We start from the raw sequence: 21,711 nt of genomic DNA on the forward strand, positions 1-21,711 counted from the left end.
AACACGTGGAGCGGAGAGGAGAAAAGGTACGTCCGCCCAGCAACTAGGTCACACCAAGAACTTCTTGGTGTGACCTAGTTGCTGGGCGGACGTACCCGCGTTCTCTTCTTGGCAAGAAGAGAACGCGGGTCAAGTGGCGACCCACCACTCGCCCTCGCTTGTCCATCGGTCAAGATGCCAGCACTCGCCACAAATGACATCTCTCGTCCTGGATTGCACTTAATCTAATGTCCTTACGGCTATGGGTTATTATTTATTAATACCCTAACACCATGCACTAAGTAATAATGGGTCATGCATCCCACAAATATTTCAGCATTGGCAGCAATAGGTGATGATAAATATTTGATAAGCTCCACCCACGTAAGGTCTGGGTCTGGGTAGCGTACGGTAGGAATTTTCTGCTTCCCGAATAAAATGCCGGGGACTTCCACGGAAATTTCCCTCTCAGCTATTTCTAAGCATGGGAAATTCATGACAATTCCTAACCATGGTTCTGGGGAATCATGACCACCATCTTGGGTATCACAAAATAAATCATCAATCTGTGAATAGAAGAAAATATACTGAGCTGGCCGTATTGAAAGTAAAAAAGTTATGAAAAGAATGTAAGACATAACTCGAGAACGTCGGCAGACCCTTTTCAGGGCTCTCACAGGTCGTGGCTGTGGTACAGTGGACCCTTAAAAGGGCTCGCCATAAAACACCTAATTCAAGCTAATTGTAGGCGGTGGTGGCATAGTGCAACCCACCATGAATGCCCTGGGTCATTGTGGTGGGTTAGTGATCTTGAGGTGGGCTTTTTTGTCATAGGTGGTGCTGTAAGGTCATGGCAGACTGAATTAGCTATCCATACAGTAATCACTTGTCAAATTCTCTATAGTAGACAACAAGTGACTCTCGGCTAGATGCCACTCGTCACGAGACTGTTTATTTTGTAACAAACACCACCCAAAAAGAATGGAGTTTGTGTAATTGTAAATATTTTTAACGGCTTTATGGTTATGAGAGGAGTACTTTGATGTACGTTCCATGCTCTTTCCTTAGCCTCAAAATGCAGTGTAATTTTGTCGTGTTCTCGGCCACTTCTTGGCTTTCCCATAGCCGAAGCCCACGGGTTAAAGATGTAAAAAATAAATAAAAAATAAAAAATAAAAAAAACAGATGGGAATAGCATAAATATGGTTAACATGATAGAGGACTATGTGATCAATAATGAGATATATGGAAAATATAAAAGAGTGGGAGAAGTTTGCAAGGTAGAGTGAATGATCCTCTGTTCCATCTGAAAGCAGCTACCTGCTTCATACCTCCAGTGTGCTGTGGACCTAATGCTGTATCAGTGACACTGTGTTCATAGCAGGTGTTATGGTATGGAGTGGCAGTATTTGAATGATGTCCATGTTGTAGGGCCCTTTTTAATTGTCTATCTGTCCCCAGGAGATTTTGAATGCTTTTATTATTATTATTATTAGTAGTAGTAGTAGTATCACTTTATTGTTGTTATTATTGTTTTTATAATTATTATTTTTATTATTACCATTATCGGTAACAGCAGCAAAAGCATTCTGCTAATGTTGGAAAGAGGATGCTGGTGATAATGATGATACACATAGTACAATATGTACTAATTGAAAATTCATATTTTCAGCTAACCAGAAAATCTCTATGGCTAAAAGAAAAAAAATAGCTGAGAAGTCAAAGAAGAAGAAAAGCCTACATGATTTAAAAATACAAAAGGAAGAGGAACTCAGTTTATTTTAGAAGGCTGGAACTACCATCAGGACAAATAAAATTCAAGAAAACAGAAATTCATAACTGTAGAAGATAGGGTAATACCCAAAACTACTAGTATTTTGTAGGTAAGTGTCATGTGTGTGTGTGTGTATTTACCTATTTGTACCTACCTATTTGTAGTATACAGGGCTTAAGTTCAAGCTCGGACAGTCCAGTCTCCCAATCTATATTTGTCCAGCTGTGTGGGTGTGGGTGTGTCTGTCTGTGTGTGTATTTACCTAGTTGTATTTACCTAGTTGTAATTTTACAGGGCCTGGGCTTACGCTCGTGTGGTCCCGTCTCCGTATCTATAATTATCCAACTTTTCCTTGAAACTTTGCACACTCTTCGCCGATACTATTTCTTCACTTAATCTGTTCCAAACCTCTATATTTCTTTGTGGGAAGCTATATTTCTTTATGTCTCTTGAGCATCTTCCCTTCCTCAGCTTTTTACTATATCCTCTAGTATTCCTGCTGGAAGGTTTCTCTCTTAGTAGCAATTTCTCGTTATCTACTTCTTCCATTTTACTCAATAGCCTATATATTTGTATTAGGTCTCCTCTTTCTCTTCTTTGTTCTAGTGTTGGCAAGTCCATTTCCTTTAGTCTCTCTTCATATGTCAGTCCCTCCAGTTCTGTAACCATTTTTGTTGCCATCCTCTGTATTCTTTCTATTTTTACTATGTGTTTCTTCATATGTGGAGACCACACTGTTTCTGCGTATTCTAGTTTAGGTCTGATCATAGTAGTTATTAATTTTTTCATCATTTCTTTGTCCATGTAGTGGAATGCTATGCCTATATTTCTCACCATGTTATATGTATCACCAAAGATCCGATTTATATGACTTCCTGGTTGTATATAATCTTGCATTATTACTCCCAGGTCTCTCTCTTCATTTACTTTCTTTAATATTTCACCATCTCCCATTTTATATGTCCATTTTGGTCTTTCTACACTTTTTCCCATTTCCATAACATGACATTTCTTCACGTTGAATTTCATCTCCCATTTCTGACTCCATTTCCAAATCTTGTGTAGGTCTTCTTGCAGCTCCTTGCAGTCTTCACTGTTTCTTATATGTCTTTGCAGTTTAGCATCATCTGCGAACAGGCTCATGTAGCTGTTTATTCCCTCTGGCATATCATTAATATAGATATAGTGTGTGTGTGTGTGTGTGTGTGTGTGTGTGTGTGTGTGTGTAAAAGCCCATTCACACTGTGCCGACTCTGGGCTACAAGAACTCAGCGACTTTTGGATTTGACAAGTTGGCTTCCATGCTCCAAGAATGTTTTTTTTTTTTTTTTTTTCTTTTTTTTTTCAATGGTGCTGCACTATTCATCCTTCTGCCACCATGGAAGACTCACGTAGGTCTCACTCTCGCGTCCTGCACACCCAAGCAAAAGATATTATAAATAACGTAAATAAGAGAGAGAGAGGGGGGGGGCGAGCTACATGCAAAATTTGGTGAGGCTAGATAAAAAATAAAGTCACGACGCCTTTTTATTGTTTTGAGAGTTTGCCCGCCTAATATTTAGGCGGTTCCGCCGACACCCATCAAGGATACGGAGTCTATGGATAAACAAATAGATTTGTGGAGGAAAGTGGAGGAGAGGGAAGGGAAGAACACAGATGTAAGATCATGGAAAATATCCCACTGATTCACTGGCAATACGCACAGATTTCACTGAGTAAAAGGTTGAAAAGACGTCCTCCTGGAGGTGGGTTTTGTGTGTGTGTGTGTGTGTATATGTGTGTGAGAGAGAGAGAGAAAGAGAGAGAGAGAGAGAGAGAGAGAGAGAGAGTAGATGGATACATCGCTGACTTTTTTTTTAGCTGGGGCAAATAGTTTTTTTTTAATCTATTTTCATTCCTTTTTCATCTTTATTCATCTTTTTTTTAGGGGGCCCCCCCCCTAAAAAAAAGATGAATAAAGATGAAAAAGGAATTGGGAGGAGGGCACTTAGGCAGAGGCACCCTTCTTCCATGGCTGTGAAACAAATAAAAAAAAAGAGAAGGAAATCTAGAACAAAATTTATTTAGATATTACACGTTTTATGAAGCAGGAGAGATAAGCTTCTTTCCAGCAGGGAAGCCATGCTTGAACTGGACTATGAAAGTACGTCATGTTGTACCATTTTCTGTACCATGTCACATTGTGTGGCGAAGATGCTCTCTTGGGTAAGGGGAAGGCGGGAAGGGTAACACTTATCTCCCTTTCTCTTCCTCTCTTTGCCTTCATTTGGTTTTATATGTCTTTCTCCTCCCATTCCTCTTCTTGTTTACTTTTATCTTACCTTCCTATTTCTCCTCATTCATTTTCTTCTTCCTTCCTCCCTTTCCCTTTCTCTTCTTCATATCCTTTCCTTTCTCCCTTTTTCTTTTTACCTTCCTTTGCTTTTATCTATCTTTCCCCTCTCATTCCTTTCCTTATTTATTCTAATCCTAGCTCTCTTTCTTCTCTTTTGTTCTTTTTCACTTCTTTTCCTATCTCCCTTTCCCTTCTTTTTTTATGCCCTCTTTTGCTTTTATCTATCTTTCTTCTTCCCATTCCTCTTCTTATTTACTCTTATCTTAGCTTTCTTTTCTTCTCTCGTTCTCTTCCTCCTTTCCTCTCTCCCTTTCTCTTCTTTTCACCCTCATTTGCTTCTATTTATCTTTCTTCTTCCACGTCAAACATTTTGTCAAGAGTGGGAGCGGGAGTCGAATCAGCCTCATGGAATAGTCACCAGTTTGACACAGTCATACCAGTGATATCCCATGATTCTGCATGTGACTTGAAGATTTGGATCTTCGTCCTTTTACACAGGTATTGACAATGCCATATACTCGTGCTGAGTGAGTCCATAACCATAGCTGGGCGTTATCGCGATAAGTTATCACGATACTTTATCGCTGATAACAAAATTGGGTTATCGGCCATCCGCTACTTATTTAAATATTTATCGGTATCTTCGTTACTTTTGTAACCAAACTTGTGATAATCGCTACTTTTTTTCTGCCTCTCAGAAAAAAAAATTGTCCCCTCCCTACTGCGCATGCGTGGCCCGGGCGCCCGGTGTTGTATGAAAAAACTTCGGGGTGTGAAATATCTTCCGTGAAGAGATTTCATACTTAAATCATCAACATTAAAACACTAGGTTATTTTTTGTTAGATTAAAAAATCAATATATCAAAGAGAAAAATCATTTAGCTTTGCTCCAAAAATGATTATTCACTGCCTCAAATTTGATATTCCATACATATTCATTTGTGAGCATGCCATGGTAATGAAGGCACCCAGTGTTGTGTTATTTGGTGTCCCATCTTCAACAGCTGGCGCTTTTGTTTACAAACACTGGTCTCTCGTGAACTGCGCATGTTCAGAATAGTAAGTGTAGCCCTGTACAGTCTCACAAAGCTTTTTAACACATTAAGAGTTGCTGGAAGGCAGAAGCAGACATACAGTACCACCCTCCTCACTGTTTCTAGAATGACACTCTGTACATATAAATACAACTCATACAGAGTGTCGGTCTAGAAAAGCGGGGATGGTGGTAGTGGTATTGTATGTCTGATTCAGTCTTCCAGTAACTCTTAATTACGGTTAAAAAGCTTTGTGAGACTGTACAGGTCTACGCTTACTGGTCTGAGCATGCACAATTCACGAGAGACCAGTGTTTGTAAACAATATCGTTGATGGTGGGGACGCCAAATAACATAACACCGGTTCAGGCGTTTCTAGTATTACTGTCCATAGGTACGTGTCAACGTGTGGTTTTCAGATTTCGTACGTTTTCTAAAATACGGATAATGAAAATTTGAATTCATCAATGTTTTTTATTTGAAATATCAATATAGTATCGTTTTTGCCTATCCGACTTTTCGCTAGCTAGTATCGGAATTGTGGATTTATATCGGTATCAGTTATCGGTTATCGCCTATATTTGTGTCTCCAGTTAACGAATATCGGTTATCACCGATAAGGTTTTCCATTATCAGTTATCGGTTATCGGGAATAAGATTTTCTGTTATCGTGCCCAGCTATGTCCATAACCCTGTGGACCAAGCCAATCTGCCATAAGACTTCCTGGTGAGACCTGATGTTGTTCTGAACTATGCTACCAAGGTACATGAAATTTTCAAAGATCTCAACATGCATGAACAGACTGTACTGTTTCATCTATAAAAGGCTCCAACACCTGTAGGGTGATGTGGGGATGTACCGTATTGCTAAATGGCTGTTGGTGGGTGGGGTGTCTGACATCTCCGTCTTCCAATACAATAGCGTAGGTTAAGAAACTATTTGTATTTCTTTACTTAACTCATGTATTACACAAAATAGGCAAATTTTGTTGATGATATTGGATTCAACAGGGATCATACAAATATTAACGTGATTTTCAAAACTTGACAGGGTAAAAAAATAAAGTAATTATGGTGAGTAGAGGTCAGAGAATGACATTCAGTGTTCATACCACTTTTTACAAATCCTTCCTTGTCTCCCCTTATATCACACTTTATCTAAAATTTGAAAGTTCTATTGCATTCAGGATTATTTAAAGTATGAGAACAAAAGTTTTATTCTAAAATTGATTCCATAATAGCTTCAAATATTGGTAATCAGTAAAAGGTGATATAATCATTAAAAGATATTCTCTGACTTCTCACAGTAATTACTTTGTCTTTAAACCCTGTCGAGTCCTAAAAACGGTGCTATAGTTGCACAAATACTGCTTAATCTAATCATACATAAAAAAAATAAAAAAATTTTTACATATCTTTTGCAACGTATGAACTAAGTACAGTAATATGAATATTTTCTGAATCTAGACTTGTGTGTTAACATCAGGCACCCCACCTACCAAGTCAATCAGCAGCGTCCTTACTTACTCGGCTAGGAGCAAAGGGTTCAGCTTAAGTGAGTGATTTATTGTTGTATGTTATCTGTTAATCATGCATTTCCACTATATGTAATTTTTTTTATATATAGTTTTATCAATTTTTAAATGTATATAATTATCTACCAGCAAGAAAACAAGGATAGGTCAAACTGTGGTTCCTTTAATTGTACAAATGTTTAGAAGTTATATCTGCCAATTGAGCTTTAAATATAAGTTTAAGGGTCAGTGCATGATGATTAATAAGCTATCTAGGTTCCTTCATATCTTGAGTTATAAATAAGTTTAGATTTATTTTACATATTCATGACTGTGTTCCTTTTTAATTATAGGGAAAGATTAATTAAGGTGCAGATTATTTTGTAAAAGTTTTTCTTAAAAACAAGATTTAAACACTGAAATGACTTTTATTTATTTAATTTGTGCTGAATGAACCACTCAACAATTCTTTTTTTATAAGTGTGTATCAGAGGAATGACCTTTCAGTGTAGTTCACTGTTCAGGTCAGTCTTGATACAGTTCTGATTCTCAAAATATTACCCAAAAGTAGTTTGTCAGTGGTGGTTTGGGGTTGTTTTGCATCCTTCCTCAATCTTCTTCACTGCAACCCCATAGGGGGTTGGGGGCTGGTTACCTCGGTGGGTATGATGCTTGGCTAGTAACTGAAATGTTATGAGTTTGATATCAGTTCACAGCAGCTTCTTAGTAGTGTCCTCTTAGTAACACTAGCAGAGCTAAATAGTCTTAGCTACCTAGTTCGAGAATATTTTTTATTCTTTATTTTAATCAACACTAAGAGAACTTTTGATATGTAACAAGCATAGGTTTTGAGGTAAAAAGTGTATTTGTTCTGCAAACCGGGCTCTCGGACAAATCTTCCCCCTCCTCTTACTCAGCATCCATCCCCTGAACTATGCACTTCTATCACATTCAAAAGGTTGTTTTAATTATTAGTTAGTGGTGTGCTTAAAAACTTTGACCCATTTTTATTATCCTTTTTTCCACCCTTTTTCTCTGTCAGATTTTTTTTTTCTTTTTCCCCAGGCAAGTATTTATAGTGGCGTCATCTTGCATTGGCTCATGCTGCCCCCCGGAGCTCATCTTTGATCCTAGAATCTAGAGTCCTTGTTGATAGATGGTCTTCTGGACAGCATGTGGGTAGTCTTAGGCCACTCAGCGGTGACTGAAAAATCCCGGCTTGTGGCACCGGGTGGGGTGCGAACTCACGTCGTCCTAGATGCGGCGCCGTCACGCTATCCACTCAGCCACTGTCTCCCCATCAGGTACCTGTGCTGTTAGGTCAATTCTTGTATGGCTGTCACAATATAGATAACTCAAGAATTGTCCTCTAGTTCATTTCTGCTTCTTGTGAAAAAAAAAATTGACAACCATTATGATGACTGGAAAAGTGTATGCCATACCTCAAGCCCATAGCAATGAAGATTACTAAAGTCAGTATCCTGGTGCCATAAGGAACTAGGTAGCTGGCAAAATTAAGAAAATACTCAGAAGGGTTGGCTATGCACTCCCAGATAATTTCTGCTTTATCAGCAACAGCCAATTCTTCAGACTGAATGAATGCCTAATACCTGTATATAGTCTGAAAACCAATTCTGGTTATATGAGCAAGTACTTCCTTCCCTACCCGGAAGTCAAAACCCTACTCACTGGGTTGTTTCCATACGAGATAACCTTGAGTGAAGGAGGCCAAGGGGATGCCCACAAAGTTTAGGGCTAGAGGAAGTCAATGGATCCTGCTTAGAAGTACTTAGCAGGAATGGGTACCTGGATGGAGCCTTGTTTGGAGGAGTTCCCGGGGATGGCCTTGTAGGGTGAGCTACAGCCATGTTTATGACAGTCCTAGATAGCATTAACAGATTGCAGAACAGTTTGTTATGGATGAGAATAGCTTTCATCATTGAAAATGTCTCTTTGGTTACCTTTCCATAACTACTGAAGTCATTGCTATTTAGTCAAGGTTGTCCACAACTACTGAAGTCATTGCTATTTAGTCAAGGTTGTGCAGTTTTGATGTAGCCATAAACTTAGGTTTCCCACAAATGCAGGGTAGGGAGGTCAAGCCTTGTGAATACAATCCACTGTCAGATAAAAGATCACCTAATAAAATGGACAACAGTAACACTCATGCAACCTGTTGTGCTGATCAAGATTTGGCTATGATCATAACATCCATATCCCCTCTGCAGGCTGTTGTAATAGCCTTGTTATTTAAAGTAGGGTGAAGGTATAATTACTTTCTGGGATAAATAAAAGAAATATGTATGTCCCACTTAAAGGGGTTATATTAGAAAGAATATAAAATATTCTACTTTTGGATGTGAAAAATCACATACATTAAATAAATAGGTATCACATTAAATTTGGTAAAAAGTTTTCACACTTGTAAGACTTGAAAGTGTAAAATTAATGTCTCCTTTTAAAGTTGACATGTAAATGGAAAACATGTACATTATTTCTATCAATCTGTGATATATTAACTGCTAACTTATTTGATCTTTACGATCATTAAGGGCTTGCACAAGTGCACATAATTATCTTTAAAACTTTACATATTAAAATGCTAAGCTTCTTTACACAATTGTTACCCTTTACAAGGTTGAAAACTAGTTAGAAAAATTATTTCCATTTTAAACTTACTGGACATCAAAACCTCTTTACTTAAATCTAGTCATTGGTCCATTAGGTAAGATAGTTTCCACCATTAATACAAATAGCACTTAAGATAAACTATAACAAGGAGATCAGGTCACTGGGGTAAGGTTGGAACTGTTACAAAGCTAATAGCAGGTGCAAGAGTTGATACTTTTGGAGCCACAGGAACCCCAATACGGCGGCGGGTGTGCCTCTTCATGTGCTTTGCCAAGTGATCAGAACGCATGAATTTTGTCTTGCATGAAGTGCACTCAAATTTTTTTTCTCCTGTGTGTGTTCGCTTATGACGTGATAACTCATCTGATCTTGCAAACCGCCTTTCACAGTCCTCCCAGGAACACTGGTAAGGCTTTTCACCAGTGTGTGATCTCATGTGCGATTTTAAATGAGATGACTTAAAGTAAGTTTTATCACAGTCTTTATATGTACATTTGAATGTTCTCTTCCTGTCTTCATGTAGAGGCTGGGGTGATGGCGCAGATAAGAGTATAGGCGAGATAACTTGAGATCCTGAAGTACCATTTCCTCCAGGGGTGACGATCAAATGTGTAATGCCTGATGATGTGGTGGGAATCACTGTTGGTGAACCATTAATCTGGGCAAAAATCACTGAAGTGCCTGAATTAACAGGTATCAGAGATTGTATTTTTGGTGCAATAGCAACCAACTTATTACTATATTGTGGGGCTTTGGCTGATATATTTGTAGATACAGAATCATTGAGGCTGATTTTAAGTTCAGGTACGATGGGTTTTTCATTTAAACTTTCTCTAGATGACTCGCTGTCTTCACGGTCTGTGTCCTTGGAGTGCACAAATATTTGCTCCTGTGCAGTATTGATATTTCTTGGGGGTGTTTGGTATTTCTGGTCATTGCTGTTGTTGAAGGCTAAATGAACTGGTAAAGATGATGACAATTCTTCACCGTCGAAGTCCCCTTCACAATTTGACCCAAACCTTGAGTAGTCAGGGTAATATACTTTACGTTCAGCCAGTGTTCTTGTTCTCTCAAAAGTTGGTTGTGGTTGCCTTTCTGCCTTAACTATAACAGACACAGGCACTCCAGATAATGAAGATGGTGTAGATGCTCTGGAGTCATGACTGGAAGGGGCAGGGCTGGGTGACTGGGGTGGTGTGCAGGGAATGTGAGGTGGAGTCTGACTCATTAGGCTCTGGAACTAGAAGAGAAATCAAATTAATCATTTCATTTTACCATCTTAAAGTAAAGTAATAAGTTAAACAACACAAACTGTTTGGCTTGTTGAAGTGAAGAGAGTGCTACCTCCTGCCAAGAGTAAGTGTGGAGCATTTGTATTCAAATACAGTATTTGGATGTAATGGTATTCATATTCAATTTATCCATTAATTATAAATAAATGTATTATTCCTATTTGAATAGGTGCCCAAAGTGCTTGTATTCTTCAAATAATCTGATGAATAATCATAAATTTATCAGGAATAATCATCCATTTGACTGTATTTACCCCTAGAAGTAGAAATAATTGATTATATTTATGAGCTACATTCAAATCAGCTATGCCATAACTTAGCTACCAATTATATATGACATTATAATTCACTCTGCATACAGGGTTTCCATGTTCTAGTTCTAATTTTATTACTTCATTTTATGTAATCTGACCTTTTTATGGTGGGGGTTTGTAGAAGTTAGTATGATAGTTATGACATTGCTTATCAGGAATATACATCATGGTAGGATGGTTCTGATTTTCCCCTAAATTTCTAGGGAAAAAGTGAAACGTCCCTCTGTTCACTGGATCAGCATGCTATCCCTACTGTCGTTTGGATTATGCACAAACAAGTCTACTAACATTATAGCAAGCATTATTCTTCACATAGTATGGTAGCTTTAGTGTACTATTTTTTTTAATATGGTATATTTTAATAAAATTCGAGTTAAACATTTAACAAATACAAACAAAAGAAAACTAAGCAATTGTTGTGAGCTTTATGTACATACATTGCCGAACTCAGGATCTTTTGTTGGAGTCCTCCTGCGAAGATGCATAGTATCACAAGCCTCCTCGACATCAGACTCGAGGGGGTGACGAGGGGAGACTCCGCCTTGTGAGGATGGCGGGGATGGCGGCAACTCCAAGGCAGATGTGTGACACCTTTGGCTGTTCCACCGGGCAGCCTCTAGCTTTGAAAATGAAAGTAAGGTCTCCACCACTTCGAGATCTGCAGCACCAGTTTGACTCCTGTAGCAGCACTCTTGTAGGACTGGAGTCTTGTCTCCATAAACTGGTCTTATGTTGTCCTCTAGGCCAACCTTTCCCAAATACCTCAAGGTGTCCCTTCTGTCATCAGAACTCCTTAGTCTATGCTCATCCGGGCTCACTGTACCCAGAGGGAGGTCAGGTACTGTCTGCTGACTGTACTCATATGGCTTTTTAAGGGGTGAGGAAAACTGACTATAAGATCCCCACAGAGTGTCCCGGTCTTCGACAGTCTGCACCTGCAAGAGAAAAAAAAATATGTAACATTAACTATGTTGAAAATTAAATGAAAATAACATGGTGTGTTAATTAGTAAGTAAGGACAGTTTGAATATTGAGCTTGGAATAGGTAATTTGGTGTATATTTTAAGAGGTGAAAAAGCGAACCTGTGCTCGTTATGTCCTCAGCCCTACTCGATGGGGATATTGTTCTCAATTGCATCCAAAGACCAAGGTATCTCATGTATATTCTTCTTCGTCAGTTTTATTAACCCGTCTTTATACGGGGTCGCTGTATCTCACATATATATATATATATATATATATATATATATATATATATATATATATATATATATATATATATATATATATATATATATATATATATATATATATATATATATATATATATATATATATATATATATATATATATATATATATATATATATATATATATATATATATATATTTATTATCTGCTGGGTAAATAGGGTAGCAGCATGAAAGTTGACGGATCCAAACTGACTCGAGAATCCAACTCATGGCCTCTATTGTGAGCTGAACTTTTATCCACCACTATCCCACTGAGAGATGCAAAATACTGACTACTGAAAGGTATATTTTAAACATTCGTAATAATTTTAGTTAGTGCTTACAAATTAAAAACACTCAACGGTGGATTAAATTAATTGATATTTGTCAGCGCTGATGGAACAACTCTACGTAAGAAGTACCAAATTTCTGGCCCGCGCGTCCCCACCAGACAGCACGGCGCCTACCTCTACTCGTGGGTGGGCAAGCCACTACTGTTATTTTGATCAGTAGCGCGTCTGCCTCCTTAATATCTACTTTAAACTTCCTTGAATTATATTAGTATTAACACCGTTAACCTTCATATATCCTACAGGTCTCTTTCTATATATACAGATATCACGTGATCAGCATGTGAATGATTTACTTCCTCCCCCCTCCTTTGCCCCTCCCCCGTGGCCCCTAGCCATGACCTCGCTGCCTCGTACAATATCTCTTCCTTTGGGAAAACACAACTACGTGTCAACCAATAATTAGTCACCTAATAGGCACAAGACTGAATTCACCCTTTGTTTGACGGATAGAGGCAAGGCCACCCCAGAGTGAGAAAGGAGCGGGAACTTCAGATGAGTCACTTTCGACTAAGATAAATCCTTCAGCTTTTCTTACAAGTTATTTTTTTAACTGAAGAGAACACGACCATTATAAATTGGATATTTTTTAGCAAATATTTTCCCAATTGTGAGCGATCGTAAACGCTGATCATACTTGGAAAAGGACTTCTTACACCTCCATGGCAAATGTTACATGGTTAAGACAAATACGGGTGTCATCATATCGAGTGAAACTGCTCAGGTTTTTACATCCCGTGAGGAAGTCACGGTCATAGATCTTCATTTTTCAGTGTGTACAGACGTTATTATTGCCCGCTCGAACTTGTAATCGGCAAAATTGAGCATAGTTTATTTCATTGTCTTTTCACTTCGTTCGAGGTGAAGGAGACCCGAATGAATTAATTAATTGTACGTACGAAGATCAAGTTTTCATCTCTTCATAAAGTTATTTCACTCCATAGCATAAAACTGAAGCATGTGATGGTTGTGTACCTTTGGGCTCCTGACGATACTCTGTGGACATGAATGCTTGATCATGATTTGCTTCTTCATCTTGGAAATCCGTGTTTTGTAATACTTTGCTCGCTCAAGTGATGTACCGCGGCTACACTCGACACATCCGCCACACACTCCTAACAGGACACATATAGCGACGCGCCTTCCACACGCGTTTAGCTTTGCTTCTCTGTCTGCGCAGCTTCTACACTTCGCCACACACCTCGTCTTTTCTTGCCATTTACATAACACCCCGTAACTTTGAAGTTTTAGGAACTTCACATTATGTAGAATGTCTGCATATTGCACACACTCAAATAGTTTCAGGTGAGATAGTAATCGTTTAAGGTATGTTATTCCAAGAGAAATATATTTATTGCGAAACTATGTGTTGGGTGAGGTGAAGAGACGTGACGAAAGGGGCGGGTGAGGCGGCGGACCAATGAGCGGCGTGGGCGCGGCCGCGGCACCAATGGGCGGCCGGCGCGGCAGCTGTTCACGTGGACAGCTCGTGCTCAGCGTCCTCTCTCCCCAGCCTGATCACGTGCACACCTAATGCCACACACCCGCTCCCAAGCTCGCTGCTCAACGCCTCTTTCCAATCTTCTTCATAATCGATAAAAACGCCGCCGAGTCTCTTTCTTTCGCAGCTTGACAAATGGTGATTCGGTGTGAGAGATTGATATTGTTTTTTAGCGCCATCGTCTTTGTGCTCACTATTCGTGGGGGGGCCCGCTGAGGTTAATGGCCTCTGGAAAGAAACTTCCTGTACCTTGGTGAAAAGCTATGTAGTTTTCTCAAGAGTTCGTTCAGAGCGTGAGTAAAATCCGAGTCACTGGTGGCCGGGGCGTGAGCGGCGGTGGGACCAACTACCTTTATGGACCTTCCTCGCTCAACACACTTTCTCCTTGTGTATATTCTTACCTGTCTCGATGATAGTTAAATTTTTAAAGTTATGTACGTGTACTCAAGATGTTGAATTATTCTTGAGTTTTCTTGAAGTTAGCTTCGCTTTTTCCGTCGTATAATTATTTTCGTGGTTAGCTATCTACTATTAATTTAGTGTATCTTCGTGTAATTTATAAAAAAAAAAAAAAAAAGAAAGCTCCCGGTCACCCACCATCTATCTTCCTTTCTTGAATGGAAGATATACAAATTATTTAAAGTTGAATTATTGTAGCATGCTTCCAAGAGAGCACCAGATCCTCTCCCAATATTCGTCGAATTATTAAACCCAATTAACTCAACCCCAAAGTAGCCTGACAACTTTACATAAACACTCTGAAAACACTTATTTAATAAAGTACCATATTAGTTTCCCTTTCCGCCGGTGTAATTTTCACTACACAAGACAAGCTTATAGACAAGGAGAGGGGACTTTAACCTAATAAGCGTATATAGGTAGTGAGTGCGCGAACTTATAAAAATTCCAGGATTTTTTTATAATTTATTATTATTATTATTATTATTATTATTATTATTATTATTATTATTATTATTATTATTATTATTGTTGTTGTCAGTTTTTTTCAGGAGTGGGGACGTGTATGAGGAAATGGGTACGTACTAAATAGCATGGGTGAATATCAAATCAGAACTGGACCTGTAAACGACCCAGTGCCAGGTGCCATTTCAATATTTAATAAACATTAGTCACTGACCACGTACTCTAGCCGGGGTAGTACCGGATTTGTTTATCTTAGAGCAACCCTCCTCCTCGTCCTTTGTGTTCAAGGCTTTTCCAGGAGAGGTGAGGCAGGCCAAGGATAAATTAGCAACAGTAGGCGTAACAGTAGCGTGAATGCAGGTCAGGGACACCCATCAAGGGAGGAAGGGATCGGGCCTCTCCTCACCGCCCAGCAAAAGCTGCATCATCATTATTTTCGTTATTGATCTTTTTGCGATGGTTGTCGGATTATTATTATTATTATTATTATTATTATTATTATTATTATTATTATTATTATTACTATTTATTATTATTATTATTATTATTATTATTATTATTATTATTATTTTACCGTATTATTATTATTATTATTATTATTATTATTATTATTATTATTATTATTATTATTATAGGAATGATATTAAAGCTAATGTAAAAAATATAAATGATTAGTCATATTATTATTATTACGATTATTATGATTATTACTTACTGCAGTCACTCACTCCCATCCCCACAGTCCATGCTGTAAGATGCTCAGCTCGTCCTTCAATGGATACTACTACTAAAGAAAAAAAAAATTTAGGACAAAATACTTCAACTCAAAAGAAGATCGCAGGAACGTTTTCCTTGCCCTCGTGCCCTTCCACTTCCCAGCCCGCTCCCGCCACACCAACGCATCAATGTAGGTAAGCCATCTGGGATAACACACACACATACACACACACACTCACACTGCTAACCAAAAAAAAATCGTACTTAGTTTATTTCTTAAATGTTAATGATAAAGAAACACTTCACATATATATCATTATTTCTATTTGTATGAATAATACCTAAATGTTTATGTTCATTTATTATATCCTCCTCTTCCACGAATCATTTATTCAAAGTCTGAAGTTTATTTATTTTTTCCTTTGCTTTTATCGCACTTCTTAGCAGCAACAATGTTATTTTCCTTGGCACAATAGTTACTGAGTATGGCATTCGTGGAATAAGTATGGACAAAAGTGAAATAACAAGCTGTAATAAAACAGTTCTGTTGTATTGATTGTATTGACTGGAGGCATGATGCTCAGTGTCACACATGCGCAATTTGTTCAGTAGTTCTTCAAGTGTGTCAATGTTTGTAATCCTTGAGGGATATGGTAAGCTCCAAGCTGCTCAGCCTTATTGCCCTGTGCATAAGCAAGCAAGGAGCACTCAGGCTCGAAGACTACAGATATAACAACCTGTGGCTGTGGTGAATGGATAACATAGCATATATGTATAATACCTTCATCATCAATTACTGTCCAGTATTTATCAATGTCAGTTAACTTTTCCTTCAGTTCACCTAAATTACTAAATTATCTACTCTTCCTATGGTTTTCCTCATCTGTTATACTTCTCTCCATTGCTACCTGTATAGCAGATTGCTCCCTCCTCGTTCTCTTCATGTCGGGGCCTTCTCTAACATATGCAGGTTCCGATAAATAGTCAGGGCAGTTAGGTAATTGAGAAGGAACAGCACCATCCTAGAGGCGAATCTTCATCAAGCTGGCGCTAAGTTTTCTCCCATTCTTCTCGTCGAAGTGTGTTGCCTCTCGCATGATGTAATCGGGCCTAAAATGCAGCTCACACACCTGCAATACATAATGTATATATAAGATATATAGAATGAATGCACTTATAAAAGTTATAGATAGATGGATAAAAAGATAGATGGATATAGATATATAGATAGATCTAAAACTACATCTCTCTCTCTCTCTCTCTCTCTCTCTCTCTCTCTCTCTCTCTCTCTCTCTCTCTCTCTCTGTCTGTCTGTCTGTCGTCAACATTAGAGCTCAAACATCAGTGACTGAAAATAAAGTAAAGGTGCCCAATTTCAAAAGAGCTAACTTCGTAGAAATCCGACAAAAACTAACAGAAATACAACTATCAGATGACGGCAATGTAGAGGAAGCCTGGCTAAGCTTTAAAAATCATTTAATAATTTAATAGCGAAATTAAACACTCAGTCAAGGAGAGAAAATTGTCTTACAGGTTGAAGAAAGAACAAAGTACGCCGTAAAACATTAGACTTTATCATGATGCCAGGCGACGAGTAAAAAGATTAGTATGTCAGGTAAAGCGTAGATATGAAGAAAATATTGCAGCCAACTGTAAAAATAATCCGAAATCCTTCTTCATTTACATAAACAACAGAAAGGCGATCAGAAGTGGAATTGGACCTTTAACAAACAGCGACGGTGCACTAGTGACTGACAGCCAACACATTGCAAACGTCTTAAACAGTTACTTTTCCTAGGTGTTTAATACAAACAGTCTTCCTCCCACTACTACCAGCACCAGTACTAATGTAAATCTCGAGCATGCATTGCCTAATTTTGAAATAACAACCGATGAAGTCCTTAAAGCTCTCCAATCACTTAAAACAAATAAAAGTCCCGGACCCGATAAAGTATATCCTATACTGCTTAAAGAAACAAAGAGCGAAATACTCTCCTTCCTCACAACCGTATTCAATATGTTCTTGCGACAAGGCATCGTCCCTTCGGATTGGAAAAAGGCTAACGTGACACCGATTTTTAAGAAAGGAGACAAAAAAATACCAGGTAATTACAGACCCATTAGTCTAACTTCAGTTGTAGGTAAGCTACTTGAGAGCATAATTAGAGACAAAATTGTGAGTTACCTTGAAAGCCACTCATTAATTGGGGATTCACAACATGGCTTCCGTAACAAAAGATCCTGCCTATCAAACCTATTGACCTTTTATAACGACCTCTTCTCAGTTTATGACGTAACCAAATCATTGGACGTAGTCTATCTTGATTTCCAGAAAGCGTTTGATAAAGTCCCACATCATAAATTACTTTATAAATTAAAGCAATTAGGTATTGACGGTCAAGTAAACCAATGGATCGCGAATTGGTTGAGCAACAGACAACAAAGCGTGGTGATTGACGGATTTAACTCAGAGTGGGCACCGGTCACTAGTGGCGTCCCTCAGGGCTCGGTTCTTGGCCCAGTGCTCTTCATTATTTATATCAACGATGTGGATGTTGGACTCAATAATCGCATTAGTAAATTTGCAGACGACACAAAGATTGGTAACTCGGTTCTCACTGACGAAGACAGGCAAAGCCTCCAAGAGGATTTGCACAAAATTTCAGCTTGATCGGATAGATGGGAGATGCCCTTTAACGTAGACAAGTGCCAGGTCCTTCAAGTTGGAACAAGAAATAAGAAGTTCGATTACGAAATGGGCGACGTTAAACTCACAAGCGTTCAATGCGTTAAGGACCTGGGGGTCAAAATCGAGTCAAACCTCAAATTCTCACATCAATGTATTGATGCAGCAAATAAAACGAACAGAATGTTGGGCTTCATTAAAAGAAACTTTTTATTCAAGAATAAAGATGTAATACTTCCGCTCTACAATAGTTTAGTCAGACCCCACTTGGAATATACGGTACAGCTTTGGTCTCCCCACCAGGCAAAGGACATTGCTAAATTAGAAGGTGTTCAGCGTCGGGCAACAAAAATGATCCCTTCCTTGCGCAACAAATCTTACGAAGAAAGGCTTTCCACCTTTAACATATTCTTTCTTGAGAAACGCCGCCTCCGAGGAAAACTGATCGAATGTTTTAAAATTCTTAATGGTTTCACGAATGTAGACAGAACAAAATTGTTTATGACCGATGACACTTTGCGAACGAGGAACAATGGCATAAAACTCAAATGTAGACAAGTAAATTCAAACTGCACCAAATTTTTCTTCACCAACGTTGTAGTGCGAGAATGGAATAAGCTCCCACCTTCAGTGGTCCAGTGTAACACAATTGACTCCTTTATTAACAAGCTCGACCGACACTTCATTGAACTTAATTTTAACTAGAGTAGAAATGCAATGTTTTGGAGCCATCTGATTAATGTAGAATCACTTAGGTTTAAGGACAGACCACCTAGTCTGGACCATGGGGTCTGTGTGGTCTGATTTTCTTTGTAAATCTTTGTAAATCTCTCTCTCTCTCTCTCTCTCTCTCTCTCTCTCTCTCTCTCTCTCTCTCTCTCTCTCTCTCTCTCTCTCTCTCTCTCTCTCTTTGTCCCTAAAATATATGGATGAAGATAAAAGAAAATGAGAAGGACTTACCTTGCTGTGCTTGTTCGGCGTGTAGTTGTCCCTCTTGATAGCGCGCAGCCATTTCGTGGAGAGTTCCTCATCTTTGGGGAAGGAAAACACGTGCACTTTTGGGCCGGACCTGAAGTTTCCTTTGCAATTCGGAACTGCATACGTGTTAGGCATCACTATATTGATAGCAAAAATAAAACACAAGTAGACACTGTTTTGCGGGAAGGAATGGCTGGAGAGTAGCGCGTAGTAACCCCGACCTGACCTGGGCCGAAACTGAGATAGCCTATACTGGCCAGCCTGACCCTCTCCTTGATGACTGGGTCAAATCAGTCAGTCTCCTCCATCGCCTAGGCCTCCCTCTCGTAGGCCTTGCCCAAGCCCGTCATGGCGCAGGCAATTTTTATAGTGGCGCCATTTATTCTTGGCTCATGCTGTCCCCTGGAATTAATTCTTGATTCACTTGGACGGTTTCTTCTAGAGTCCGGGGTGATGGATGGGTGGTCTTCAGGACAGCATGTGGGTAGTTTTAGGCCACTCGGCGGTGACTGAAAAATCCCAGGTGGTAGCGTGCGGATTCGAAGCCGCGTCGTCCAGCACGCGGTGAATGCGGGGCCCGCACGCTAATCACTAATTTATTATAATGAGAGTTTTCCGATAACTGTATGAAGTTCAAAAGTACTAGCTATCCATCTCTGCTATTGTCTTCAAGAATTTTCCAGTAGATTTCCCATACTCGATGTAGCATCGCTGTAGTTTCCACTTAGTCGAAGGCTTCGTAGTCGCTAAATCCTTAACAAAGAGTATCTTTGTACTCATTTGTTTTCTCGAGTACCTGGTTTGGTGTGTGGTTGAAATCTCACTTCGAATACCAACCTGTCATTGGGTTGATTTAATATATATATATATATATATATATATATATATATATATATATATATATATATATATATATATATATATATATATATATATATATTTATTTATTTGTTTATATATATATATATATATATATATATATATATATATATATATATATATATATATATATATATATATATATTATATATATATATATATATATATATATATATATATATATATATATATATATATATATATATATATATATATATATATATATATATATATATATATATATATATATATATATATATATATATATATATATATATATATATATATATATATATATATATATATATATATATATATATATATATATATATATATATATATATATATATATATATATATATATATATATATATATATATATATATATATAAATATATATATATATATATATTCACTTTTAAGTGCTGGCTATTAGGCTCTCTTGAGGGGTCCCTTGTACAACCCCAGCCCGTTAGTGGCGCAGGCAAATTTTATTTGTAATGACTGCCGTGATGCATGACTCTTGCTTGGCCCACCGCGTCTCTCTCTCTCTCTCTCTCTCTCTCTCTCTCTCTCTCTCTCTCTCTCTCTCTCTCTCTCTCTCTCAAATGTAGACAAGTAAATTCAGGCTGCACCAAATATTTCTTCACCAACGTTGTAGTGCGATAAAGGACTAAGCTCCTACTTTCAGTGGTCCAGTGTAACACGATTGACTCCTTTAAAAACAAGCTCGTCCGCCACTTCCTTCAACTTAATATTAACTAGAGTTGAAATGCATCGTTTCGGAGCCATCTGATTAATGTAGAATCACTTAGGTTTAAGGACAGACCACCGAGTCTGGACCATGGGGTCTGTGTGGTCTGATTAACTTTGTAAATCTCTCTCTCTCTCTCTCTCTCTCTCTCTCTCTCTCTCTCTCTCTCTCTCTCTCTCTCTCTCTCTCTCTCTCTCTCTCTCTCTCTCTATATATATATATATATATATATATATATATATATATATTTATATCTATCTATCTATCTATCTATCTATCTATCTATCTATCTATCTATCTATCTATCTATCTATATTTCTCTCTCTCTCTCTCTCTCTCTCTCTCTCTCTCTCTCTCTCTCTCTCTCTCTCTCTCTCTCTCTCTCTCTCTCTCTCTCTCTCTCTCTCTCTCTCTCTCTCTCTCTATATATATATATATATATATATATTACAGCAAGGGAGACAGCTCAAGGTCAAAAGACAGAAACAAACCAATACAACAACAACAAAATTCCGCTAGACGCTGCTCCTAACAAAAGAGTAAAAAGCGACAGGTCAGAAGAGAGGTCAGTTTCGGTTGAAGAGGTGTCTTGATACTCTCCTCTTGAAAGAGTTCATGTCATAGGGAAGAGGAAATACAGACGAAGGAAGGCTGTTCCAAAGTTTACCACAGAAGGGATAAAGGAATGGAGATGCTGGCTATTAGCTCTTGCATTTGGATAGAATAGGGATGAGCAAGAGTCGAAAGTCTTGTGCAACGGGGCCGTGGGAGGGGAGAACGAATGTAGTTATCAAGTTAAGAAGAGCGGTAAGCACG

The 21,711-nt window shown here is 38.3% G+C and overlaps 2 protein-coding genes across 5 annotated transcripts in view; one reads left to right on the forward strand and one right to left on the reverse strand.

The window, feature by feature from the left end:
* Positions 1-9,497, forward strand: part of LOC127003447 (little elongation complex subunit 2-like) — a 134,987-nt gene extending 125,490 nt beyond the window's left edge. For 3 of the 4 annotated variants that reach the window (XM_050870168.1, XM_050870157.1, XM_050870176.1), the window contains one exon: positions 1,652-9,497. In XM_050870168.1, the coding sequence (XP_050726125.1) occupies positions 1,652-1,764 (113 nt within the window). In that variant the 3' untranslated portion in view covers positions 1,765-9,497. The remainder of the gene's footprint in view (positions 1-1,651) is intronic. The other variant, XR_007757078.1, reaches the window with a different exon arrangement.
* LOC127003466 (Krueppel-like factor 11) lies at positions 8,939-13,599 on the reverse strand. Its single transcript, XM_050870196.1, has 3 exons — positions 13,432-13,599; positions 11,311-11,808; positions 8,939-10,507 (listed from the first exon to the last, which is right to left on the reverse strand). Exons 1-3 carry the CDS (start codon positions 13,489-13,491, stop codon positions 9,425-9,427), a joined length of 1,641 nt encoding a protein of 546 aa, XP_050726153.1. The 5' UTR covers positions 13,492-13,599; the 3' UTR covers positions 8,939-9,424.
* Positions 13,600-21,711: the final 8,112 nt, after the last annotated feature.

Source organism: Eriocheir sinensis, chromosome 3 (assembly GCF_024679095.1).
Source record: "Eriocheir sinensis breed Jianghai 21 chromosome 3, ASM2467909v1, whole genome shotgun sequence".
Lineage (NCBI taxonomy): Eukaryota > Metazoa > Arthropoda > Malacostraca > Decapoda > Varunidae > Eriocheir > Eriocheir sinensis.

Bases quoted from the DNA above. Each gene is read 5' to 3' on its own strand.
- LOC127003466 (XM_050870196.1), bottom strand. From the start codon at position 13,491: ATGAAGAAGCAAATCATGATCAAGCATTCATGTCCACAGAGTATCGTC. The intron at 11,809-13,431 runs GTACACAACCAT...TTTCTCTTGCAG, and splicing joins GTATCGTCAGGAGCCCAAAG to GTGCAGACTGTCGAAGACCG. The intron at 10,508-11,310 runs GTATGTACATAA...TTTCTCTTCTAG, and splicing joins AAGATCCTGAGTTCGGCAAT to TTCCAGAGCCTAATGAGTCA.